The sequence below is a fragment of the Lathyrus oleraceus genome, chromosome 3, assembly GCF_024323335.1.
Source record: "Lathyrus oleraceus cultivar Zhongwan6 chromosome 3, CAAS_Psat_ZW6_1.0, whole genome shotgun sequence".
NCBI lineage: Eukaryota > Viridiplantae > Streptophyta > Magnoliopsida > Fabales > Fabaceae > Lathyrus > Lathyrus oleraceus.
The window spans coordinates 365,750,071-365,778,028 of NC_066581.1; the positions used below are offsets into that span (position 1 = coordinate 365,750,071).

The following is a 27,958-nucleotide window of genomic DNA, read 5'->3' on the forward strand; positions in this document are numbered from 1 at the left end:
ATTTAATTTGAGAATTTTTGGATTTATTTTGATAGGGATTTGAATGCAATACTTCTGTTTGTATGCTTGGTGGTTCATTTGACCTCATATGGATTGTTTTGTGCATGAATTGAACTTGATGGATGATATAAACATGAGACCAAGGATGTTTGCTCTTGTTTGATGTTAATTTGATGTTGGATGGTGGATACCTTGCTGTTTTAACTTTTTTCTTGCTTTGGGACCCTAGGCTTGGCCTAGTGGTCTAGTTGCTAATATTTGCTTGGTTTTTCAGGATCAAAAGCAATGTACATGGAGAATGATACAAGTTGATTTTAATTGATGTTGTGGATGTTTGTACACTAACATAACATTGTTTTGTAGGTGTTGAAGCTTGGGCTTAAGCCTTGAGCTTGCCTTGTGTTGTGCAATAGCTTGTATAGTTTGACTGGTTAACTGTTTATTGTTTATGCTTTGTCTGTCTGATTACTGACTGAGTTTGACTGTTTCCAGGTACTTTAGTTGCTCAGTTCCTTGTGAACTTTTGCTTTGCGTTGCTTAAGCAACTTGCATTGAGGTAAGTCCTCTTGACTTCATGTAGTCTGGAGACCCGGCTGTTACCGGGCCGGGCAAATAAATGTCTGAAGTCCTCCTTAAGAGGCAATGATTGTGTTTGTTTATTTTTAAGCCCAAGCAGGAAAAGTCCTTCAAAGAAGGCAATTGGTGGAAGGTAGGGACAAGCAACCTGTCCCCCACTATTCAGTGAGTCTTCTCCTTGCTCCCATTACATGGTTGTAGCATTGAGATCAAAAGCCCAAGATCTGTGCAGTGCACATTGAGTCAGAGTCATCGAGCATAGAAGGGTTCCCCCATTCTGGACCCATGCTCATTTGTCAGCTCTCCCTGGTTAGGGATAAGAGCTGTGAGGTCTGATCCTCACTTCATCCTTTCATCTGCTTCACCTTAGCCTCGTAATGGCAAGGTTAAGAGCAAACACAGCCTGTACAGACGATTGCTTAGGCAGTCAAACCTGATTGATTGAGCCCCTTGTTTGGCTATAGTGCGTGTTATGTGGATATCTGATTGACATGCTTGTTTGAGATACCTGTTCTCATTTGATGATATATGATTGTATGCTTGTGTGCTAGCTTCTTTCCTGGTTAGGTTAGTTTGCTTATGCAAGTAGGATAGAAAACCGAACTTAGGGTTGACGATGCATGACAACATTAGGCTCGAGTCTCAGCTCCCTAGTTGTGTATCTTTCCCCGGTTTCTGGTTAGCAATTTAGTCCCTTTCAGGGGAACTACATCGCCCTGATCCTCGTTCCAGACGAGGTATGTAGGCAGGGGGTCGTGCGAGACCTCTCTGGGCAACCTTTTTCTTTTTTGCGTGTGTTTACTTGTTATCTGATTGTATGTTTGGGTTCGGATGCCGACGTAAGCCCAGGATTGGCAGTCGGGCTCCACGTTTGCCCTTTTGAGTGTGTTCTGGTTCGGATGCCGACGTAATTCCATCCAGTGGTTGTCGGGCTCCATGTTTGCCACCCTTGCTTGTTTGTATGTTTTGTGTTGTTTGGCGTGCGTAAGCCGAACTACAGAGGCTCTGATTCTTGTTCCAGACAAGATATGTAGGCATAAGGTGCGATACCTTATCGAGCTCCCTTCTCTTAACCCCACCTGCGTTCCCCGTGTGTGTGTGTGATGTTTAGCAACCTTTTCTTTATTTTAGAACGTGGATCCCTAGGAGTACCTAGGACGTGAGGGGTGCTAATACCTTCCCCTTGCGTAACCGACTCCCGAACCTTTTCTCTCTGGTCGCGAGACCATGTCTTTCCAGGTTTCTCTGAGCGTTTCCTTTCCCTATCTTGGGATAAATAACGTTTAGTGGCGGCTCTGTGTGTTTTCTTTTGAGGCTCGCCGGTTGATTTTTCGCAGGATGCGACAGCTGGCGACTCTGCTGGGGACTAACTGATGTAGACCTATGCTGGTCCATCGTCCCTAAGCGAGTCCTTCCTAGCGGTTTATGATAGTTTAGGTTGCTTGTTTTGTGTTATTTATTGCATTTATTATTCTAACCAGTGTGTATCTATATTTGCATTAATGTTTGCATGCATCATACTATCATGTTGTTGTCGTCCTCTATGCAGGTGGTTCCTCTGTTTGGGGTGGGTGTTCTGAGTGGGGCTAAAACCCAGGCCCGAGTGTACACCTAGGATTAGCGTGGTCTCGCGTCGCTCACATGTCGGTTGGGCATGATGTTGCGATGTGACATACCACAAGCCGGACGAGGTTCATCTGAGAAGTGCTCTTCCAGTGGGGTTTTCCACTTTGGTTGGGTTATCTCTTTTGAGCTGTTGACTCTGGTGACCGATCATTTCCCGGATCTTTGGTTTAGACGATCTCAGGAGAGCTACAATGGCACACCCGAAAGGGCAAACCCATTGAGTATCTCTGCCCGATTGTCGAGACTATTATCCGCCTTAGGATGACCTGTTTAGAATTGACCTGTGAGGGGAGGGTTGATTATTTCAGATGCATTGCTCAGATGGTGACTATTTGTTCCGTGGGTCATATTTATAGGTCGGATTTATGGTCATTTATTACCGTGACGCCGAAGTGCTGTCCGTGATTTATCAGTGGGGATCCGTTTATTTCAGGATTCCCCGGGCCGAGTTATTTATCAGTGGGGATCCGTTTATTTCGGATTCCCTGGGCCGATTCAGATGGTGATGGTGTGTCTGCTCAGAGACCAGTGATGATGATGATGTATCTGTCTTCCGTTTATTTCAGAACCCGTGGGTCAGAATTGTGTTTGTTTGTTCCTCAGATGGTTATGATCAGTTCAGAGGCCGTAACTCAGTGCAACAGATGATCAGAGGACTTGGAGGATGGCAACGCAATGCATTCATTCATCAGCATCATTCTCATTTTGCATTCATCTGCATCGAACCTACGTCTAGCCATATGGGGAGTATTATGGATTGAGAATCTGGTTGAGAGACATCTGGATGTCAAGATGTTATTGGTGAAATATTATCTGTCTCGATGAAACCAGAATCAAAGGACAGAATCTTCCTCATGTGGATGGACGTTGCATTCATGCATATTAACCTGTTTGCTGTTTTGCAGGTGTCGGGTTCTAACGTGCTTGTCTGTTTCAGGAACCATTGCTCGTGCTCGTAGAACTGTACCCTTGCACTCAACTCGACCTCACAGATATTTCACCAGAAGAAATACACCCAGACTCATGGAACTCCCAAACGCTGACATCCTCGAGCTGAAAGACAAGATGAGTGAACTGATCAACATCATGCAAGGCTTTGCAATTGGTCAGAAGGCTCTGGCAGATAAGGTTGAAAAGCTCGAGCGGGCTTCAGCAGCAAACAGCGGTGTTAACCTGGATGGTGTCTCCAACCAGGGGCAGGGGTCTCGTGATGGTGGAAAAAGAGAAACTGTGGGTATGGTGAACAACCCTGCTGGAGGTTTTGGTGCTGGTGGTCAACCTGGGCCCGGTCAGGGGCAAAATCTGAAAGACGGCCTGTTATCTCCATTCTTCGGTTTTGATGAGGACCGAGAGGAAGACCGAGAGGCTGACCAATTCTCCATGCACAACGAACCGTATGGTGTCCAACCACAAAGTAAGGAGATTCAGCTGCTGGCTGAGAAAATCAAAGTGCTTGAGAGCTATGCCACGCCCGGGGTGGTGAATATGTCCAACATGGGGTTGGTTGAGGGGATTGTGATCCCACAGAAATTCAAAGCGCCGACCTTTGACAAATACAATGGGAGTTCCTGCCCGGAAACTCACCTCCAAGCTTTCGTACGTAAGATTTCTGCCTACACTACAGATCAAAAGCTTTGGATGTACTTCTTCCAGGACAGTCTGTCTGGAGGATCCTTGGAGTGGTACACCAAGCTTAAGTCGTCCGATATCAAAAGCTGGCAGGATCTTGGTGACGCTTTCTTTAAACAGTATCAGTTCAACGCTGATATGGCTCCGAGTCGTACCCAGCTGCAGGGTATGTCTCAGAAAAATAACGAGGGGTTTAAAGAATATGCTCAAAGGTGGAGGGAGTTGGCTGCCAGAGTCCAACCTCCGTTAGTGGACAGAGAGATGTCTGATCTCTTCATGGGTACCCTGCAAGGGGTTTTTGCTGAAAGAATGGTGGGTTGTCCCGTAACCAACTTTGCTGACATTGTGGTGGCTGGAGAAAGAATTGAAAGTTGGCTGAAAATGGGGAAGATTCAAGGTAGTGCTTCGTCATCAGCATCGAAGAAGCCATTCGGGAACGGTCAGCGCAAGAATGAGGGTGAATCGAGTGCTGTGTATGCCCAGAGAGGATACAGTAGGGATCATTACTACCAGCACACTGCTGCTGTAACCATCCCTGTTGGTAATCAGTCAGTACGACAGCAACGTCAGCCACCTCAACAGAGAGTTGGGTACCAGGTGAAAGGAAAAGGGGTTGATCGCCATTTTGATAAGCCGCCTGTGACATACGCAGTTCTGTTCAAAAAGCTGATGGATCTTGGGTTGGTTCAGCCGAGGGCGATGGTTCCGATGAGATCAGACCAGAGGCCTCCTAACTATGATGAGAACGCCCAGTGTGAATTTCATTCTGGAACACCGGGGCATAACATTGAGGGCTGTAGAGCATTCAAGAATGTTGTCCAGGACCTGGTGGACTCCAAGGCTATTAACTTTGCACCGTCTCCAAATGTTAATGCTAATCCCATGCCGGCACATGGTCAGGCGATGGTAAGCGCAGTTGTTGAAGATTCGGATCACGCCTGTGCGATGGGGGAAGAGACTGACAGTGACTGGGAGATTGATCAATGGATAAAATCGTGTGTACCAGGAAGCTGGAAGGCCTAAACAAGATCAACACTGTTACTCAGCCTGAAGAGTAATGATTTCTGTTTTGATTTTATCTGCATGAAAGCCATACGTGTTGCCCGACACGTAATGGTTCATTGTAAGGGCCACCTCATGTTTATAATTTGCATTTTTCTGCATCATTAATAAATGGATGTTTTTCAGTCAAAAAACGGTGTTCCCTGTTTTTCATTTATTTTTGCAGTTTAAAAACAAATAAAAATGGCAATGTTTATTTTCATTTTTCCTTTTTGTGATTTGTCTCGTCCCAACTTCAAAAATAATTCTCCGGATCTCGTTGATAACAATTTGGTTACACCTCATATGACTTCGACAATCCGAGCAATCATACCGAAGAAGGAGGCGAAGAAGATTGTGATCTGCTGGAATTAGCCAGGTTGTTTAAACAAGAGGAGAGGGTGATTCAGCCGCATGCGGAGCAGGTTGAGATTGTTATTCCAAGGACCGCCGAGGTCAGGAAGGAAGTGAAATTAGGGCCGCTTCAGAGGCAAGTCGAGAGCAGGATGGTAGCCTTGTTGAAAGAGCGTATGGATACCGTCACCTGGTCGTGTCAGGATATGCCAGGGTCGAGTACCGGTATCGTTGTGCACAAGCTACCATGGAGAGAAGATTGTCCTCTAAAGAAGCAGAACCCAGTGCCTGTATCAGAGAGCCATGGTGACTTTGTTTCATGATATGATTCGTCATGAAATCAAATGCTATGATTGATGACATGATAGCAAAGTCCCAAACAGGAGAGGGGCATCTGGTAGACTGGGGCAAGTCGTTTGACCAGTTGAGACAATTCAAACTGAGGTTGAATTCGAGTAAGTGCACTATCAGAGTGCAGTCCGGTAAGATGTTGGGGTTCATTGTAAGGGAGGAATCGAGGTTCATCCTGCTTAAAAGAAAAAAAAAGAGAAACGCCTGAACCGAGAAAGAAGAAAAGAGGTTCGTGGTTTCATAGATAGATTGAACTACCTGTCATGGTTCACATCTCATCTGACAGCCACGTGCGAACCTATATTCAAGATGTTAAGAAAAAAAAAGAGATCAAACGGTCAGGTGAAGTAAGGATTGCCAAGGGGCATTGAAAGAATAAAAGAATATTTGCAGGAGCCTCCGACTCTGATGCCTCCTATGGAAAGAGACTGTTAATCTGTACTTGACAGCCTTCGAGGGGTCTACGAGGTGTATTGGGTCCGCATGACGTGCCTTGTCGAAAAGAGCATGCAATTTACCTTAGCAAAAAGTTTATCGACTGTGAAACAGTACATTCACTGTTCGAGAAAACTTGCTGTACTTTGGCATAGGCTGCTCGCCGACTGAGACAGTTTATGCTGATTCATACCACTTTGTGGGTTTCCGAGATGGGTCCGATCGAGTATGTGTTCGAGAAGCCAACATTGACCGGACGGGTTGCGAGAGGAGCAAAATAATGTTTACTGATTTGTGATACTCTCAGAAAGCAATTAAGGGAGGAGTGTATTGTCTGATTACATCGCTCCGCAACCCATTGAGGATGATCAACCGATGAAGTTTGAGTTCCCTGATGAGGACATCTCGAGGTGCTCTGATCGAAAGATTGAGAGTAGCCGATCCCGGAGGAGGGGCCTGACCCCAAATCCGAACGGATTCTGATGTCTGATGGGGAGGTTAAGGAGAATAAGATTTTGTTGCCCGGATAACGTTTGAATACACCAACGACGGTGTGATTGAGTAGGAAACCGGTATCCTGGGTATTAATCTGCGGTGTGTCTACTGGGGCAACTCCTTTCTCATTGGTATATGGAATGGAGGCGGTATTACCTGTTGAGGTTCAGATTCCCTCTTTGAGAGTCCTGATGGACGTGAAGTTGCAAAAGGCTGAATGGGTAAGGACCCGGTATGAAGAGTTAAGCCTGATCGAGGAAAAGAGGCTAGCAGCCGTTTGTCATGGGCAGTTGTACCAGCAGAGGATAAAGCGTGCTTTTGACAAGAGGGTGCGACCTCGGGTATATCACGTTGGTGATATGGTGCTGAAAAGGATCCTTCCTCCTCAAAACGATCGGAGGGGCAAATGGACACCGAATTATGAAGGTCCATTCGTGGTCAAGAAGGTTTTCTCTGGTGGAGCCTTGTTGTTAACGACCATGGATGGCGAAGATTTTCCATCCCCTGTGAATGCGGACGCGGTTAAAAAATACTTCGTATAAAAAGACCCGCTGGACGAAAAGAACAAAATAGTCCAGGCAAAAAGGGGCATCCCGGCGAACCAAAAACAGAAAGAAAGGTTCGGGCAAAAATTAGGGATAAAACGAAAAAACTGTACACCCGGCAAGTCGAAAACCTGAAAAGGCGACTTGGGCAAAAAGGGGTATCCCGGTGGACTGAAAACCCGTAAGGGCGGTCCAGGCAAAAGAGGGATTGAAACGAACAACTGCGTCCGGCATAATCGTTTGCGCTTCGGTTGAAGCATCATGGATAATACCCGGTAGGGATCAGTCAGAAGCGTCTTGTTCAGAAGTCAGAAAGCACGGAGAGTCTGAGGACATATGGGGTGTAACCGAGTTGGAACTTGATGAGATCACGGGTTTCACATTGCCATTAGGATAGATTTTTTCCTTTTGTGCGCAATTACCTCTTTTCAGGAATTGCTTCCTCTGTATTTGCTCAATTTGAGCCACACTTTTCCAAATCGATAAAATGCATATTCAGTCAAATAATTTTGTTTTTGTCTTTCATTACCGCTTTGATTGCAAAAACATCCAGATATTTTTGATAAAGAATTTTGCATTTTTAGACATACAGGTCCCTTCCGATGCATGTTTATAAGATTGAGAGCTTGAAATCTTATTTGGAAGGTTGAGTGACCCAAGTGTTGAAATCTTGACACGCCTGGGGCACGGTTTTATCTGACGATCTGTTTTGCAGGTACTGTTAGGTATTCGTCACTCACTTGCAGGTTGTGATGTGGAAGCTTTGAAACAAATCCCCAGAGAGTTCGCTCAGGAACGAATGAATGAAAAACGACGAAGTGACGTTGAGGCGTACGATGATCCTTGATGATAATCAAGAAGACTCTTCAAAGTCGAAAGACTTGAAAGTGTGTAATTCCCCGCAGAGTTTGACCAGAAACGAATGGATGGGTAGAGAAGCAGTGAGAGACGTCGAGACGTCCGACGACCCTTGAAATTAATCAAGAAGACTCTTCAAAGTCGAAAATTGAAAATTCGGTATAACTCCCAGGAGTACGTCTCTCGTCGAGCGCGGAGCGACTTGGAATATAAGATGATGGAGCAGAAAAGGTCCAGACGAGTCTGGGAATTCTCAAAAGTGGAAAGCTGATGCAAGATTGGGAGGGGGATACCATGGTTCGATGAGTCGACGGGTGTTCTGTACCAACTTTTCTCATTTCCCAGCTAGGTCCCCAAGCAGAAGTAGAGGACCAACTCCCCAGCAGATCCAATGTCTGTGGACTTCTCCAGCCGAGTCAGGATGGTTATCCCCGGCAGGTTTACAACAACGGTGTTTCCTCAGCAGCCAGGCCAGAAGGTTGCTATTCCCCGAGTGGAGCGGGTTTCAATGAAATATATCTCCAGCAGTGTTCATCCTACCTGTGGATCGGACAAGTTCCCGTAGCGGACGGATTTTTGCATCCCCAGCTGAGTTGATTCTAACTATGGATTGCGTGGGTTGTCCCCAGCGGAGTAGTATGCGGTTCCCTAGCAGGGTCAAGGAGGTTCTTCCCCAGCAGGTGATGTATTGATGTTCCCCCAGTTGAGCCTGGAGGTTGCTATTCCCCTAGCAGAGTCTCTGTGAGTGTTTCCCCAGCGGAGTCAGCAGGTATCTGTGAGGGTTTTCCCGAAGCGGAATCAGGATTGATATCCCCAGCAGGGTCAAGGAGGTTCTTCCCCAGCAAGGGTTACCTTTTCCAGCAGCAGTGCTTATTCCCCAGCAGGGTGGAATCGGAGTATTGACGGGTTCCTCAGCAGAGTGTCTCGTGCTCCCCAGAAGAGTCCCTTGAGGGGGATATTTTTTATGCATTCATCATGTAGAGTAAGCATAGCATGTTGCATAGAAAAAATAATAAATCGCGTAGCATTTCCATAATTATGGAGCATTACGCAGAAAAATCAATCATTCATCATTGCAAGCATAAGCTAGTCTCAGACCGTGGTTATCGTTTGAGAAGTGGTTTTGGCCAGACAGTGAAGGTGTTACTCCGAAGAGTTTAGCATTATGATTGATCAGAGATGTACCCCAGTAGTGCGATACTGGAGGAAGCTTTTCCGTCGGGCCGAGATGGGAATGAAGATTGGAGAATGTTACGCGATCAGCGCGATTCGAGCTGTGGTTACCGTTTGAGAAGTGGTTCTTGCCAGACAGTGAAGGTGTTGCTCCGAGGAGTTTAGCCTCATGGTTTGACCAAAGGTATTTCCCCAGTAGTACGATACTGGGGGAGGTTTCTGTCGTGCGAGACAGATGGTGAAGGTGTTACTCTGAGGAGTCTAGCATCAGAACGGCAGAGCAGCAAGGTTCCCCAATAGTGCGATATTGGAGGAAATGTTTCCGTCGAGCAGAGATGGAGATGAAATCAAAGGATGTTTTGCGATCAGCGCAATTTTCGGGGTTCAAATGGAGAAAAGGAAATGTTGAGGCATTTTCTGGGGTTCAAATGGAGATGGAGTTGAAGATTTTATCCGGGATGAGGTCCTTAGGATTATCTTCTGGTCATGTGTTGCCTTAGACTTTGGCTGAGGCCGATGGAGGTCGTTATAGGTGTCTTCTGAGGAAGAGGTACACATGCTACCTTCCTTTTGTGAAGGTTTACCCTCTGACATGTCGCCCTCAGAGTGGTTTGGTGTTATTTCCGACGTTGCCAGCGGAATTATCACGAGAATGGAGAAAAGGGGATGCTGAGGCATTTTCTGGGGTTCAAATGGAGAAAAGAAATGCTGAGGCATTCTCTGGGGTTCAAATGGAGAAAAGAAATGCTGAGGCATGTTCTGGGGTTCAAATGGAGAAAAGAAATGCTGAGGCATGTTCTGGGGTTCAAATGGAGAAAGGAAATGCTGAGGCATGTTCCGGGGTTCAAACGGAGAAAGGGAGATGTTGCGACATTTTCTGGAGAACGGGGTTCATTCTGGCGATCGAGAGTTATCGTCAGGCGACTGGGGTTCAAATTGGAGATCGGGGTTCATTATGTTGGCACAAAGGAGTGCTGAGGCATTTTCCGGGGTTCAAATGCAGAGATCTGAGGATCGTTTGCGCAGAGAAAATTTTCGGGGTTCAAGAAAAGCAAAAGAAAAAGAGAGGATGATAATCCCGAGTGGATGTGTGGTGTTCACACCATGGTTATCCCTGTGTTACCATTTATTTTGGTATCCAGGTCGACAAGTTCAGAGTTTGTTTCTTCGCCGATGCTGACAGGCGGTGTTAATTATATCCCATCAGAGTGCAAATTGTTCGTCTGTTTCTTGGTATTCAATCACTCTTCATCCTGATCATCCGAAAGCCGAGGCTATTTCGTATCGACAGGTTCACAGTGGATTGAATAGGGGCAGCTGTAACACCTCAAAATTTGCCCTCCTCTCTTGGGACTAGCATTAACATATTTGCATATCATTTTAGGACATTAGGCATTTCATATTGCATATCATGTGGTTACATAGTGCAAGCCATCTTCCCAAGTCTTAATCAGGAGATGAGGAAGTTCAAAGGTGCAAGCTAGGGTTTAATGACTGATCATGGGCCATCTGAGGATTGGACTGTGAATTAGGGTTTCATGATTTCCAAGGATATTGGTCTTCATCTTGTTTGAATTGATACATCATCATCATCATGGTTGGATGTCATCAGGAGATTGAAGAAGATTCCTTGAGATTTGGGTTTTGACCACTGGTCAACCCTAATCAGTTGTATTGGGCCAATCAGGGCTGGATCAGGAGATGGGGTTTGTGATGGATATGAGGTTCATTTTGTGATTATGTTGTGCTTATTGAGGCTAGGGTGTCACCCTTGAGCCATTTCAGTTGGAAATTGGGGTTCAAATTGATCTATGCATTGCCAGATTCATCTATCAGATGAAAAAGTCAACTGTGGTCAACTGTACATGATCTGATGGATGTGGAGGTGGAAATGAGTTGGATACACTTCATTCATGTTGGAACAAGTGTTATATGACATCTCAAAGCTTAAAAATGAAGAAAATCAAGTCAGGACAAAAACTGCCAAAAATAGAAAGTGACTTGTAGCTGAAGTTTCCAAAAATGGAAAGTTTTTGACCTCAAAAACAGATGTCCAAGGAAGCTTCAAATGAAAAATTGTTCAACATGACAGATGTAGATCTTGTTCTCACCTTTCCAAAAAGTCCAAGAACTTGAAAATCCAATGTGTGGTTTGCAAGATATGGCTCAGTGAAATTCAGAAAAGACCCGTAATCAGGAGGCCATAACTACCACATACTTTGTCCAAATTGCAAGTTCTTTATATGCACAAACTCCATTTGACAGGTACTTTGAGGGTGCATCATTGGATTTTCCCAAAAATGGCCAAGGCAAAAAGTCACTTTTCAACTGGACAGCTGAATTGGATCAGGGGCAAAATTGTCCAAATGTCAAAATAATTGGAATTTTTGAATGGGACTTTTTCCAACACCTCAGGAATGGCATTTTAAGTGTGTTTGAATATTCATTTCATGGTTAAGGCATGTGAATTGGATTTTGGTTTGAAAAATGAATGGTCAAAAATGGATCAATTACCACACACATGTGATTTTGAGAAATACTCAACCAATGGACATGAAACAAGTTTCTACACATTACATATGTCATTTGGGGATTGCTTGGGCTGTCAAAACAGCTGGCACTAGCTGTCATTGTGTATTTACCATTTTACCCCTCCTTTGAAAATGACACTTTCACTTAACATTACCATTTAACTAATTAACTTGATTAGTGAATGATTAAGCTACCATATAAATTCATAAACACTTCCTAATCATAACAGAATCACAATCACCAAGAATTCAGATCTAAAAACCTCTCACATTCTCTCAACTTCTCTCAAGAACACTCAAGAACACTCAAGAACACATCACACCAAAATCCAAAGAACTTCTTCATTTCTTCATCAATTTCGAAGATTCTTTTTGTGTTGATCTTCATTCCTCTCATACTCCAACTGTTTTGGCAAGGCAAGATCAAAGGAGCTCCAAAACACGACTGTCCAAGTTTGCTCCATCAATGGTGAATCAAGCTTTTGTGCATTAGAAGCAACCTAAATCGAACCTGATCATATCATTCAACTTCTTGGAGCATATGCTGCATCTGTTTTGGTAAAGGAAGTGCAAACATCTTCAAATTCATCACTGTCTTCGAATCGAGGTAACTTTTCGAATCTCACGGATTAGTGAATTGTTATGTGCGTTTGAAAGTATGTTTGATGTAGAATGCAATGATGCTTGTAGTTTTAGGAATGGATAATCATAGGTTGAGATATCGCGATTTGAAACTTTGAAGTGAAAACCTAAAATGCTCGATCCAGAAAACTTAGAGACAGTTAGACAAAATCATGATGATATTCGTACTCTACGTGTTAAGACCTTTCCGACGGCTATAGGCATGTTAGTTTTCATTGAGATTTGATGATTCATCGTGTTCATGTGTTGCTGGAATATTCTGGAGAGAAAACGATGAAGGAGTAGCATTTGATCCGCTTCAGGCCAATTCCCGTTCAAAAAATGTGTTTCCCGCGCCACTGTTCCGTTATTTACCAAACTGCCATTGTTCAATTTAATTTAATTTGTTTAATTCTAAAAAATATTTTAACACATGAAATAATTCATAAAAAAATAGTAGAAAATTCCTAAAAATATGGAAATTTTTTCTATAGCTTCCTTGTTGAGTGTAGGTTTTTTTTGACCTATTGGTCAAAGTTGTGCATGGCAAATATCTTGTTTGACTTAGACTTGTTTCACATGTGTCCATTTTTGATACATTTTGGTAATTTGATCATGAAATACTCATATCATAAAATAAATGGCTGAAAATTTTTGTAGTGGTTCTTGACTCATTGAGGATTATTTATATGTAAATTTCATGAATTTTTGATACCTGGTTAGAGAGCAGCAAATTCTGGAACTTAGGTGTGACAATTTGTGTCACACCTCTTGATGTCAACTTGTTGAATTTAATTGGATGACCTATGCATGTTGGAATTGGCTGAAATTTTGTATGATGACTTGTTGATATGTTAGGATGTTGTATGAATTTTTGTAGAATTTTTCACTGCCTTTTCAATTTAATCTTGATTTTTCATTTCTGGTTGTTGAAATTGCAAGCTCATGTGATACATGTTGGTAGATTGATTGGGAAATCCTCATATTGTATTGTATGGCCATGAAATTTGATATGCATGAACTAGACACATGTTAGGACCTCCCTGTTTTGGTCTCATCCATTTCTTTGTTGTTTTCAATGAGATATGAATTTTTGAATTGGATGTATGCATTGATGGTGTGAATTGAAGCATGAAATTGTGTCTGTTTTTGTTGATTTTCATTGACGTGGTTCCATTTGCCCAATTAAGCCCAAATTTGACATGGTAGACCTTGATTGACCCCTGTTTAGGTGTATTTAATTTGAGAATTTTTGGATTTATTTTGATAGGGATTTGAATGCAATACTTCTGTTTGTATGCTTGGTGGTTCATTTGACCTCATATGGATTGTTTTGTGCATGAATTGAACTTGATGGATGATATAAACATGAGACCAAGGATGTTTGCTCTTGTTTGATGTTAATTTGATGTTGGATGGTGGATACCTTGCTGTTTTAACTTTTTTCTTGCTTTGGGACCCTAGGCTTGGCCTAGTGGTCTAGTTGCTAATATTTGCTTGGTTTTTCAGGATCAAAAGCAATGTACATGGAGAATGATACAAGTTGATTTTAATTGATGTTGTGGATGTTTGTACACTAACATAACATTGTTTTGTAGGTGTTGAAGCTTGGGCTTAAGCCTTGAGCTTGCCTTGTGTTGTGCAATAGCTTGTATAGTTTGACTGGTTAACTGTTTATTGTTTATGCTTTGTCTGTCTGATTACTGACTGAGTTTGACTGTTTCCAGGTACTTTAGTTGCTCAGTTCCTTGTGAACTTTTGCTTTGCGTTGCTTAAGCAACTTGCATTGAGGTAAGTCCTCTTGACTTCATGTAGTCTGGAGACCCGGCTGTTACCGGGCCGGGCAAATAAATGTCTGAAGTCCTCCTTAAGAGGCAATGATTGTGTTTGTTTATTTTTAAGCCCAAGCAGGAAAAGTCCTTCAAAGAAGGCAATTGGTGGAAGGTAGGGACAAGCAACCTGTCCCCCACTATTCAGTGAGTCTTCTCCTTGCTCCCATTACATGGTTGTAGCATTGAGATCAAAAGCCCAAGATCTGTGCAGTGCACATTGAGTCAGAGTCATCGAGCATAGAAGGGTTCCCCCATTCTGGACCCATGCTCATTTGTCAGCTCTCCCTGGTTAGGGATAAGAGCTGTGAGGTCTGATCCTCACTTCATCCTTTCATCTGCTTCACCTTAGCCTCGTAATGGCAAGGTTAAGAGCAAACACAGCCTGTACAGACGATTGCTTAGGCAGTCAAACCTGATTGATTGAGCCCCTTGTTTGGCTATAGTGCGTGTTATGTGGATATCTGATTGACATGCTTGTTTGAGATACCTGTTCTCATTTGATGATATATGATTGTATGCTTGTGTGCTAGCTTCTTTCCTGGTTAGGTTAGTTTGCTTATGCAAGTAGGATAGAAAACCGAACTTAGGGTTGACGATGCATGACAACATTAGGCTCGAGTCTCAGCTCCCTAGTTGTGTATCTTTCCCCGGTTTCTGGTTAGCAATTTAGTCCCTTTCAGGGGAACTACATCGCCCTGATCCTCGTTCCAGACGAGGTATGTAGGCAGGGGGTCGTGCGAGACCTCTCCGGGCAACCTTTTTCTTTTTTGCGTGTGTTTACTTGTTATCTGATTGTATGTTTGGGTTCGGATGCTGACGTAAGCCCAGGATTGGCAGTCGGGCTCCACGTTTGCCCTTTTGAGTGTGTTCTGGTTCGGATGCCGACGTAATTCCATCCAGTGGTTGTCGGGCTCCATGTTTGCCACCCTTGCTTGTTTGTATGTTTTGTGTTGTTTGGCGTGCGTAAGCCGAACTACAGAGGCTCTGATTCTTGTTCCAGACAAGATATGTAGGCATAAGGTGCGATACCTTATCGAGCTCCCTTCTCTTAACCCCACCTGCGTTCCCCGTGTGTGTGTGTGATGTTTAGCAACCTTTTCTTTATTTTAGAACGTGGATCCCTAGGAGTACCTAGGACGTGAGGGGTGCTAATACCTTCCCCTTGCGTAACCGACTCCCGAACCTTTTCTCTCTGGTCGCGAGACCATGTCTTTCCAGGTTTCTCTGAGCGTTTCCTTTCCCTATCTTGGGATAAATAACGTTTAGTGGCGGCTCTGTGTGTTTTCTTTTGAGGCTCGCCGGTTGATTTTTCGCAGGATGCGACAATATGTTAGGTTAAAATAACAATCACTTGAGGATCATCTATCGACAAATCAAAGGAATCAAATATATGCTTCACCACGGGATAACCTATCATCAATTCAAAGTGTCAATAATGATTAATTGATCACTCATCAACAAGTTTGAATTGAAGAAGATTGAATCAACGGAAGGATATTCATCTATAAATGATTTGAGATGATGAAGTTTAATCAACCAAGCAACCACAATAGACGAATAAGAATTATAATAAAAAGAATTAAGGAATTAGTAGTTAGATTGAAGGGATTTAATATTGTAAGTAATGAAGAAGATTAACATCAAATTAAATGCAATTATTCAAATTATTAAAATAAAAATAAAATGAAAACTAAATTGCAAAATAAAAACTAGAATTAAAATTGAATTAAAATGCAATTAATCAAATTATACTATTAATAAAATGAAAATAATTGCAAAATAAAGTAGAATTAAAACTAAATTAAAATGAAATTAATCAAATTATACTATTAATAAAATGAAAATAATTGCAAAATAAAGTAGAATTAAAATTAAATTAAAATGCAATTAATCAAATTATACTATTAATAAAATGAAAATAATTGCAAAATAAAGGAATATCAAAAGTAAGAAAATAAAAGAATTGATAAAAATAATAGAAATAAAATCAAATAAAAAATAAAATCAGAAATGTGAAAATAAAAGAAAATTGGATTAAAAAAGAAAAGAAAAGAAAATAATTAAAATAGAAAAAAGAAAATAAAAGAAAATGAGAAGAGGAGGTGTGGACTGAAATCAGGGGTCCAAATAGTGAAATGAAAGGTCCAATGCACGCTGGAGGCCCAAGGCAAGGTGTTGACCTGGTCAACACAGAGGTGATCCATCAATGGATCAGGTCCATTGGATCCAATCTGAAGGTCCAAATGCGTCGCCTACTTGACTTACCATAACCACTAGATCTGATTACTAACCTAAGTAATCCATATGGATGGACCAAATTTAGGGAGAGCACGTGGTCCAAGTCAAACATATCATGCATTGCTCAGCCAACCAACTCATCCTTAATAGCCACTCAAAACATAACAAATGGAGAGACGTGATTGGATAATTCAAATAACTTCAAAAATTTGGAGGGAAGCAACGCATGAGCATCGTCTTCAACCTCCAGCCATGTTGAAAATCAATTCCCGTAACTCGAGGTTTTATGAGAAATCAACCATGGATTTCACCTCCCTTATGGTCATCATTGTAGGCTCCACACTCAGGAGCCATTGATTGGCCCTGAGTGTGGAGAATTTGAGCTCAAAATAGATGGACCATCAAACCTAATTTAAAAAATTAAATCCCAACGGTGCAGTAATTGATGCTCAAAGGTTAGGGGAATTGATCAACACATCATCAAGAATAGTGTGGTAAGTTGTTTCAGTCAATTTGATTGTGTTTTCTACCTTGCCGGAAAGTTGCTCAAGTGAAGATTTCGATGGATTTGGGGAGCTCAAGCATGGTGGTTTCAGCTGCTTCTCTTGATCCTATTAGCTTCAGTGATGTTCAGGGAAGGTGTCTGGACGCGCGAAGTGAATTGAAAATGCTCCAATTGCTTTGACTGTATGCTCTATTTTGGTAAAGGTGCAGTGTGATCTTGGGAGCATTTCGATGGCTCTGAAGCTTAGGAAAATGATGCAACACAATCCTCTATTTATAGGGAAGGTGATGATAGCTCATACGTTCCAAATGGAGGAGTGAATTGTGTGATCCAAATCTGAACACATGACTGAATTGTGGATGATTGATGAGTTGACAAAATAATCAAATCCACTCCAAATTGCTGCGTGCAAATCATTCAGCAATGATGTGGCAATCATTTGGTATTTAAAAGCCTTCTCAATTTTGTCTTTTTTGGTATTTTGAATGTATCTGTATCCATGGTATTTTTGTATCCCTTTGTATTTGTTTGAATTTTCACTTTACTGCACATGCCTTTCACATGGTTTTTATTCAATTGGGCCCGTATAAACCATGATTCGAATCAAATCCAACAAGGGAGAACATGAGAACTTTTGTGACTCGAATCACAGTTTACACTTGATTTGAATCACACTGGATTTTGTTTGCCACTACCTAGTTTGATTCTAATCACCACTTACACATGACTCGAATCACACAGTTACTTACATTTTCCTGTTTGGCACTATCCAATTTGATTCGAATCACAGTTTCTACATGACTTGGATCATGGCCCTTTATGACTCGAATCACAGTTATAACTTGACTCAAATCATGGGGAAATGGGTCACTTATTTTATGTTAATCATGTTCCACTATACTTGTTCACTTGAATTAAATCAACAAATATTATGGACTCGAATCTAACAATCATTTTTCAACTATTTTTGTGCTTAGCTACGTCATAACCACGTACATAACTACTACGTACGTAACTACGTAATAACAACTTCCATTTCTTGAAAACTAAAACCATTTGCAAATGAAATTCTTTCATCTTCAACCTCATGTTTTGGATTCAAATCTTGATTAAGAAGATTTATAATTGTTAAGGAATACTTGTCTTCAAACTAATGCTTCTTTGTGTAATGATTTTCAGAAGGCTTGCAAGATTGTGGTGGTTGTGACTGGTGGTGACAAATTCCACTGAAAATAAGGAGGTTTTTCTCTCTAGGTTGACCATGGTAGTATTGTGTGGAAACTAACGTACAAGGTAGGAATTATTCTAAATCTGCATACAATTCATCACTCAAGAAATCAGTGGGATCAAGAGAACTGACACATACAAAGACTTGGAGCAGATTGGTGAAGCGGGAAGATTCAACAAGCGATAATCGAGTATAGATTTTGTAGAGATTTTGACATCAACGTTATATACAATTCAAGACCCAAATAGAATATTCATTTTCTTAGCATTATTATGGATTCAATGATTGTATCAACTAGTGTAATATTTGTCAAAACATATTGGAAGAACAACTTTTAATAGAAAACAATTAGAGAGTGGAGTAGGCTCCCGCGAGGATGTTAGAGCCAAACCACTATACATCCTGGTGTATAAACACTCTCTCTCTCTCTCTCTCTCTCTCTCTCTCTCTCTCTCTCTCTCTCTCTCTCTCTCTCTCTCTCTCTCTCTCTCTCTCTCTCTCTCTCTCTCTCTCTCTCTCTCTCTCTCTCTCTCATTTTAATTTTTTTAGGTTATTTCATGTTTAGGTAATCATTTCTTAGTGTATTTTATCATCATTTCTTGTTGGTAGCGATTAATTATATAAGTTTAGTTTTTTTAGAGTCACAACCTATATTTGTTTTAATGCTGATTAAAATATGTAATTATGGTCTTAGGATCCTATAGCAACTAAATTTTGTAAACATCACTTCTAGTGAAACTTTGTAATTTATCAATTCAATATAGTTTGTAAATTTTAGTTATTGTCTTTCAACAATATAAAGATAATTGCAAATTGTAGTATAATTATGATCAGTGTATTTTAATACATCATATTTTACTTTGTGCTAAGAAATTTTTATGACTTGTTGCTTCTATTTTACTGTTTTTAGTGTATTTTCTAAATTTAGCTTATTTCTGCTTTTATTTTTGTTTTATTTTTTTCTTCTGAATAAGTAGTAATTTGACACCTTCTTGTGTACATGTCATAACTTGAACTACAAGATGTTGTTTGATGCATTCTAATATGTGTTGGAAAGCTGAGAGGATAAACTACATGTTTTGTGTTGAAGTCAGAAGCTAAATCAGAGTGCAAATGAGTCAAATAATTCATTTTATCTCTAGACTTAATAAAGTAATTAGTTTTAGGCCGATTTGTATATTCTACGGGGTCAGATGCTATTAGGGCCCAATTTCCCTTTTATTATTTAAGTAAACTCTTATCTTTGTTTTCATTCATTTAGTATTCACGAAATTAGAAGAGTTGTTACAAATTCTATGTATAACTAATGCCCTAGGGATTCATCTGATGTAACCATGTTTCCATCCACTCTGAGGTTTTTTATAATTTTAAAAGCGATTTTAATTCCTTTTCAATTATTTATGTAAATCTAATTGCTTAATTCGATTGCCAATGTTTGCTTAATCCTATTACTGCTTATAAAATATGATTGATTTATTTTGATTGATGTATGTTCTCTACCGTAACCACATTTGCTTAACCGTGTTTTCTTAATCCGTTTGCTTAATTCGAAAATTAGGAACACATATCATATATTAGTATCAATTGCGCTTGTTATTGTTGTTGTAATCGATAGAGAATTAAAATTGTCTAGGGCTTTGAAATTATATTAATCAATGATAAGTAGGAGACCGAACAGTAGATTAATTTGTCAATGTTATTCGTAATCAAATTCTATTAATCGTAATCTTAATCGAAACCTCAAACCCCATTCATTCTTTCGATCAGTTGGTTAAATCATTCAAGAGTCCTTGTAATACGACTCAAGTATCGCTTCTATTTTACTACATTTTTAATTCTCGTTTTTTAACCAATATTAGAGTCATATGTGTTGCGATTCTGCGACTTGGCCCTTTCGTTCTTGCTGTTTTGGCCTTTAGGCAACCTAGCGTCAAAAACCTGGGTTTGCTGAAAAAATCAAGTCGGAATCAGGCTTTTTACGTGTCATTTTTACCACCCTAAAAACCTTAAATTCCTTGTTTTTCTATTTTTTGTTTATTTCTTTTCCGTTTTTATATTTTCGAAAAAAATTCAAAAAAATTTGTGGAGTCTTATTTTGATTTTATTTGATTTTTAGACATATTTTCAGATGTTATTTTATTTTAATCATTTTTCCTTTTTCTATTGTTTTTCTCATTAGAGATATTGTTGGTATTTTCATAATTGTTGCACTTCTAACTCATGATGCATTACTAATAGTGATTCTGATTTTGTGATCTCCCATAATTTGTTTGATTTTGATTATTATAATATACTTGAAAAAAGAACTTTAAGAGATCTTGTTGCACCAGATATGAATTTATAATGAACCTTGTATTGAGTATCCTGAAGTTGTTGCACGTTTTGAATTGAAATATGATTTAATACACTTGTTACCAATGTTTAGTGGTATTGCAGGCGAGGATCCACATAAGCATCTAAACGAATTCTAGGTTGTGTGTTCTACACCATTGAGGCCTCAAGGAGTTACTGAAGATCATGTCAAGCTCAGAGCCTTTCCAGTCTCACTATAATGTGCTGCGGAAGATTGGTTGTATTATCTTAAGCCAAAGTTTATTACAAGCTGGAATAATTTGAAGAAAATATTCCTACAAAGATTTTTCCATGCTTCATGAGCTTCTTTAATTAGAAAATAAATATGTGTGGTATTAGACAGGTTGATATGGAATCATTGGTTGGATACTGGGAGAGATTCAAGTCGTTAGTGTTGAGTTGCCCTCCTAACAGTTCACAACTAGAAACAATTTTGAGGTCCTGACGAACTTACTTCATTGGTGAGACAATTGGCAATAGGAAAAACTCAAACGACAAGATTATGTGGCCTTTTCACTTTCCATCAACACCCAACATATACATGTCCTACATTACAAGAGAGTGTAGTTACTGATTTGACTCAAGCATATGCAACAAATATTTATAATTCTCGGAGCAACAACCAATATAAATACCATCCAAACCTTTGGTATGAGAATTCACTCACACAACAACAATCACTACCACCACCATAGAACACTCCACAAGTAGTCACCTCTGCATCTTCCAGACCTTCGTTAGAGAACCTTGTCAAGCAAATGGTTGTACAAAAATCTTCAAATTTAAACAACTAACCGATTCTAGTATTTAGAATTTGCATACACAGATTGAGTGGCGAGAATTGCTATCAACTATAATAACAATAATAATAATCATTTTTATTGATACTTTGTTTTGGTTGTTGGACTAGACTTATTAAAAAAAACACTCGGGGAGTGAGAAAAATATGATAACCTGTGCTCAAATTCGAGAACTATTTGCGATAATCACGAGGATAAACTGGTGACTTGGGTTTGAGGAACTTGATATTTTTATGTAATTTATTTATTTATTTTCTTTTAGTATATTAGGGTTATATTTATGCCCCCAATTATTTTTCTTTTTCTTTTTGTAATTATATTTAACTTAATAAAGATTTAAACTATTATTTTTTTTTAAATAAAAAATATAAAACCAGAATTAAATCTTTAATTTATTATATATAATTTTAATGGTGTTTAGATATTTTAAAAGATAAATGCATAGTTTATTAAAGACTCTAATAAGTATAAAAAATTGAAGAAAAATCATTTCTTTTATATATTAAATAAATAAAAATATAATAATTTCATTTAGAAAAATATATATAACATTAACTAAAATATTCTAGTCAATGTGCCTAATATGTTTATCTATTTTAAATAAATAAAATCATAACTTTATTATATATAAAAATAAATAACGGGAAAATGGATAAGCACAAATTAGTTGGAAATTCAAATTCTTTGAATAAAAAGAAATTAAAAATAATAGAATAAATATATTTTATTATTTTATGAGAACATTTATTGTATTTTAATTTCATCATCTTTTGGTTGGAAAAAAACTTCTAACCCATTTTAGTATTATAATTCAATGTATAATTCCAAAAATATAAATATATCCAAATTAGAAGTCAAATAAAATTGTAAATTACGCTGCTCTCATTTAAAATAATCCAACTGTACAGCATTTTATTTCAGTATATATATTGATTGCGTCTGATGCTTATGCAAATGAAATATTTATTTTGCCACCTTATTTTTAATTTATCATTATTCACTATATCTTGTAAGTGTAGTGCAATGGATTACAAAGATTGTAGTTTGGAGGAGTCAAAATCTATTACATCTACTAATAGGTATGAAGAACAAGGGCTAATGGTGGCACCACTGAACTATTATAAGACTCTATCAGATCAAATTGGTGATTATATCATGGAGCAAATTAATGTAAGTGATCATTCTAATAGTCGAATTCATTGTTAAATTCATAGAATATAGTGTATACACCCAAGACAACATCTAATGTAAACAAAAATAAATAAACAGTCATATGTTCAAGAATTAAAAGCATTAGAAGTTGGTGAAGATCCAAATCATCGCTTGGCTATGGTTGTATTTAAGGAAGGCGTTGCAAGTTACGTAAGTATACTAACTCTAAATTTTGATATTTCTCTAGTCTCTTTAGTTGAAGAAACTATTTTTAATTAATTGTGTTTATTAACATTTTTCTCTTTTTTTTCTTTGCCTTTTGTTTGTTCTTTTTACTTACTTTTTTGTGTTTTTTTATTCTATCTTAGTAGGAATTTTTACAGTAAATTTTTATAGTAAATTTTTTTTTTCTTCCTTCTCTCCTATAGTTATATTGTATTTGATGATGTTGTTTAAATAGGAGGAGAAAAAAACAGGAAGAGTAACTAAAAGTGTGGTAGTTGGATCAATCTCGGTCTCTTTTGAATTACCACATTTTTGTTTCGACAGCAAAATTGATATTGAAGGGGTAAGCAATTCTTTAAGTCTCTCTTTGTTTAAAAATGAGATTTTTTTTAATATATATATATATATATATATATATATATATATATATATATATATATATATATATATATATATATATATATATATATATATATATATATATATATATATATATATATATATATATATATATATATATATATATAAATAAAATATATTTATTAAAATTAAATTAAAAATCTTTTATAATTTTAGATAAATACAAAAAAATATTAGGTTTTCCTTTATATATTCGATGTTGATTGTAACAGTTTCTTGCATCTCCTCCTAAGAAAAATGAGAAAGAGGAAAATGATGTGGATGTTATTCCACTTGAAGATCGAAGATTTTCCATTATTGAAAGGGCAAATAACTGGACGATTGAATTGAGAAAACGAAATGATAATCGGACATATGATATTGTAAGACATCCCTATACAAATTGTTTTAGCAAAATATTTATATGAATTTATAATTATTTAATTTTACACTATGAGTTGTGACATATTAACTTTTTATATATTTGTTTATGCAGTTTTCTACACATTTACCATCAAACAAACAATTTCGTTCGAAGCCTGAAGTAATTAATTTCGTTCTTTATGAAGCTCGTCGAAAACGCCAAAGCAATAAGAGAAAGTTAACCGAATTCGCTAGTGAATTCAATGTACATTATTATGTTTAACATTCAAACAACAAATTTATTAACGAAGATCTATGTATTTCAATATTACAATGACATAAATTGTTTGGTTGCAGGTGACAGGTTCAACATCGAAGGAAATTAATTTGAGAAGAAAAACTTCTTCTGACATCTATGAAAAGGACCTTGGAATGAATATGATTGAATGGTTTCCTAACGAAATTAGAGAGAATAATACTCAAGGGGGTTCTATGGGAGAAGGTAAATGTGAAGAACCAAATGAAGAACAAATAGAAGACGATTTTTTTGAAGGCGTAGAAAGGTTTTGTTTAGATGATATGATGATTTGTTCAAAGTCAAATGTCACAGATGATAAAATTGTTGAAGTATTTTACCTAGAAAACTATTTTGATGGTTCTCTATAAGACAAAATATGTAACTGTTTTTATATAGAATAATAAGTATTAAGCACTTACAACTAGGCTTAGAATTCCTGTCATGAACTCAATTGAAGCTATTATAAAGCTCAATTCACCATTCTAACTCATTAAATTTAGAAATAATAAATTTGTTATTCTCTCACTTTTTCTCAATTCTACATTCTTAATAAGATATATTTTTTCTATAACTTATAAACTATTTGGCATACCGCAGCTTAGTGACTTACACAAATTTGAGGTTTTTGTTTGTTCCTTACAGCTTAGTGACTTACACAAATTTGAAATTTTTGTTTGTTCCTTAATACTAAATCTTATTCTATAATCACATTTATGAAACAATTTTTTTAAACATAATTATGAATTTTTTTTTACTCGTCTAATACTTTATTTTTTGAAAATCAAATGCACCATCAAAAAAGAAAAAGAAAAAGAAAATTACTTGGGCAAAAAAAAAAAACAACCTAAACGATAAAATATGTAAAAAAAAACACTAAAAAAACACAAAGAAAGAAAAGAAATGTAAATAAAAAAAAGGTGAATAATAGAAACATACACAAACACACAATCTTTAATATATTTTATCTAATAATTTAAGATATAATTTAGAGATGCAATTAGAGATGTGTAAAATTTACGGTGTAATAAATATAATGTCATTGCGAAGTAAAATTTAAATTGAAATAAATTTCAAACTAAATTCACTATAATAGGAGGTAAAAAATGTATAAGAAAAATTAAATGGAAAATTAATATACTTAAATATTTTTTAATATAAGATAGAATTTGTTGACATGTTATATTTACATAGATTTATTCACTAATTTTTTTGTAACTAGTATATCAGACCTTTTTTTTTTCCTTTCCATTTTTACGTAAAGAATTCAACAAATGAATTATCAACAAGAGATCTTATCTCTTAGGTAATTACTAAAAGAAAACTTTCTGATTATTCACCTGCATTGCTACTATTTTTGTCAAAATAAAAAAGCGAGGATTACTAAAATAAAATTATATATTCCCCATGTATATGTCATTTGGGTGAAAATTAATTGATATTATTCCAAATATATATGTCGGTGAGAATTATATTATTGACAAACATGTAATTTATGATTATCCGGATTATGGTTAGGAAAACTCAGACACACCCAAACATGAGTTAATCAAATATTTTTTAATGTTACTTAGTTTTATCATGGTCGTCAAATTTTGATACTTAGTCAAAACATAATATGACTGAGTAATTGGTCTATCGCCAATATAGCCATTAAGGAAGAAAATAGAAAATTGGAGAAAATAGGAGTATGGAGAAAATAGTCAAAAAATAATTAGAGTAATTAGAATTTTATTTATTATTATTTATAAAATAAGAAATTGGAGAAAATAGGAGTCTGGGCCAATTGTGGAATTCAAGGAGAGTTTGTGATTAAGAGGGGAGAAGCTAGATTTAACTTGAGAAAAAATAATAATTAAGAAAAGGTAAGGAGACTACTATATATTTTAAAAGTTGGGAGATAAGCTAGGTTTTTTTGGGGAGAATTTGCCAGTACATGAAATTTGAGAAAAGAGGCAAATAGGGAGAGCAAGGGCTTGAGGTTGAGGAAGAACTCTAAAGATCAAAGGTGCTTTTGTTGGAAATCAGGTAAGGGGGAGAAATGGCTACTAATTAGGTGTATTGCATTATGGGATTGTGATGAGAAGTTCTTAATCTCATTAGGGTTTTAGGTTTTCCTTTTATGAATTATTACATGATGAATTTCTGGATTTTGTTAGTTGATCTTGTGTGCATATGTATTTCTATGGTTGAATCTATGTTTAAAATAGCATGAACATGCATGTATAAAGTTATATCATTGATAAATGTTTGAATGCTTGACTTGTGTTCATGATTGATGATGAAATTGTTGTTGAAATTGTTGATAGATAACCATGAATCATGATGAAAATAAGTGTTGTAACATGTGATGGTTGTGATAACATGATTCCATTGTTTAATTTGTGTTGGAGTTGATTAATTTTTGGGAAAAATTGGTTGTGTTCTTGTATGGTGATTTAGGGAGGAAGAAGAAGATGAACGTGTGTAAAAACTAGATTTTTTAGAAAATAACACAGTGATAATCGATTGTCACAACATTACAATCGATTGTCATACCTAGAAAAGTGATTTTTTTAAAGTAAGTAGTGAAATCCTCTTGGAAAATTTTGTGAAAAATTATGGTTTACCTTTGTTGTGTTGTCTGACGATTTTGGCCATATCTTTTAATCTGTAGGTCCAAATAACGATGATCTGTAGGGCTTGGTGAAATGTTTGAGTTGTAGTCAATTATATACTATAGAGATGTTTGTGATGACTTGTATGATTGGTTAGCGAATCATATGTTTATACGATGATATGTCCTTGTTTTAGTAAAGTAACATGAACTAATGTCTATGGAATCATGTTTGATGAGTTGTTGTTGTTTGCAGTTGTTTGTAGTTGTTTATTAATATGGTAAAATGAATTGATTGTTGTGTATGATGGATGATGTGATGCATAAATGGTAAGACGTGTATGGGTATCCTTTTGGTGGACCTTTTTGTGATAATGCATGTTGTTGAGAGTCATGCATCATGGTGTATGAACTTTGGTCCAGTTTTAGTGTGCTCTGGTCCTATGGTGGGGATCAAGAGTGAGATGAAATTGAAGTGTTCATGAAAGGTACTACATGCATAATGAGTCAGTTGTGGAGTACATTTGCTTATAGGATTGCAAACGTTGTTGATTTTTCATGATGTTTATGATTGAATGTGATTATGTGAATATTGTCATGAATTGGGTGTGGGAAATATTGTTGATAGTGGTGTAATAAATATGTACTTGATGTGTATTCTCTACCTTAGTATTCTTTACACTATTTATATTGGTTTGTTGTTTCTCACTCATTCTGTTTGAATGTTGCCTTTACATGGGCATCGTGCAGATACTCAGAAGTAACATTGTTGAAGTAAGTGGAAGGTAGCTCTTGGAGTGTCTTCTAATAGTTTGTCATTTTCTATAGTAGGGTCCTGTTTTAATCATATAACATCGGGTTAGAAACATTTGCTTTCACTTCTTCTTTTTTATTGAAGTTGTTATTTATGTTTTGATGAGATTTCAAAATTGTGGCGAGTTGAATAATACAACTATTTTTGTTGCATTATAAAGTTGAACTTTATGAGACTAAACGTCTTGAGTTGCAATTGTTATGTTTAATTGATTTGATAATGATTATGTTGTGATGATATGATACCCTAAGTGAATGTGAGCATGCGATGACAGGTGTTGTGTGATATTTTGTAACCTGTGTTACGAAGAATGATGTGTTTGATGTGAGTGACACCCTATGTGGTTGTAATTTTTATTAAATTATGTGTTAAAATTGTATGCAGGGTTTATGGTGTTATATTGTTTCCTAGTGGTTACAAGAATAAAGACTTTTGTACTTTTTCTTTGGAACATGGAAAGTTAACTATGAGGCATATTAGAAGGTTAACTACACTACACAACGAGGGAAATGATAATGAATTCCATAGCCTACAATTGGACCCTTTATCATTAACAGGAAAAACATTTTCTTAGTACTCTTCTCTTCCACCAAAATCAATAAAAACCTAGGAATACATGAAAAAATATTTTTATGTAAGAATTTATTAGCCACAACTTGAAGTTAAAAGTTATGCTATCTAATGGACCTAAGATAATTGGCGAATGAGTCGATTGTCAATTTCCTTGAGAAGTTAAAAAAGGATTTCAAATGTTCAGGTTGGTTTGCTAATGTTGAATATGCATCAATGGCCATCAACACCATATAACCACGACTACAAGAGACTCCTTTTGGACATTTATACTATATTATTAAAGAGTAGGCTTCTAAAGCAACACAAATCAAAGGCCAGAGGTATTTCAAGTGGAATAAACCCTATAACCAT

The 27,958-nt window shown here is 37.4% G+C and overlaps 1 protein-coding gene across 2 annotated transcripts; it reads left to right on the forward strand.

Moving 5' to 3' along the window:
* The first annotated feature begins 22,156 nt into the window (after window positions 1-22,156).
* Window positions 22,157-24,051, forward strand: LOC127129275 (uncharacterized). Of its 2 annotated transcripts, none has more exons than XM_051058507.1 (6): window positions 22,157-22,360; window positions 22,460-22,552; window positions 22,803-22,910; window positions 23,200-23,349; window positions 23,463-23,594; window positions 23,687-24,051. In XM_051058507.1, the coding sequence occupies exons 1-6, from the start codon at window positions 22,214-22,216 to the stop codon at window positions 23,993-23,995; spliced, it is 939 nt and encodes a 312-aa protein (XP_050914464.1). In that variant the 5' UTR covers window positions 22,157-22,213; the 3' UTR covers window positions 23,996-24,051. The 2 variants fall into 2 exon arrangements, with proteins under 2 accessions (XP_050914464.1, XP_050914465.1); XM_051058508.1 differs by having other exon boundaries at window positions 23,221-23,349.
* Window positions 24,052-27,958: the final 3,907 nt, after the last annotated feature.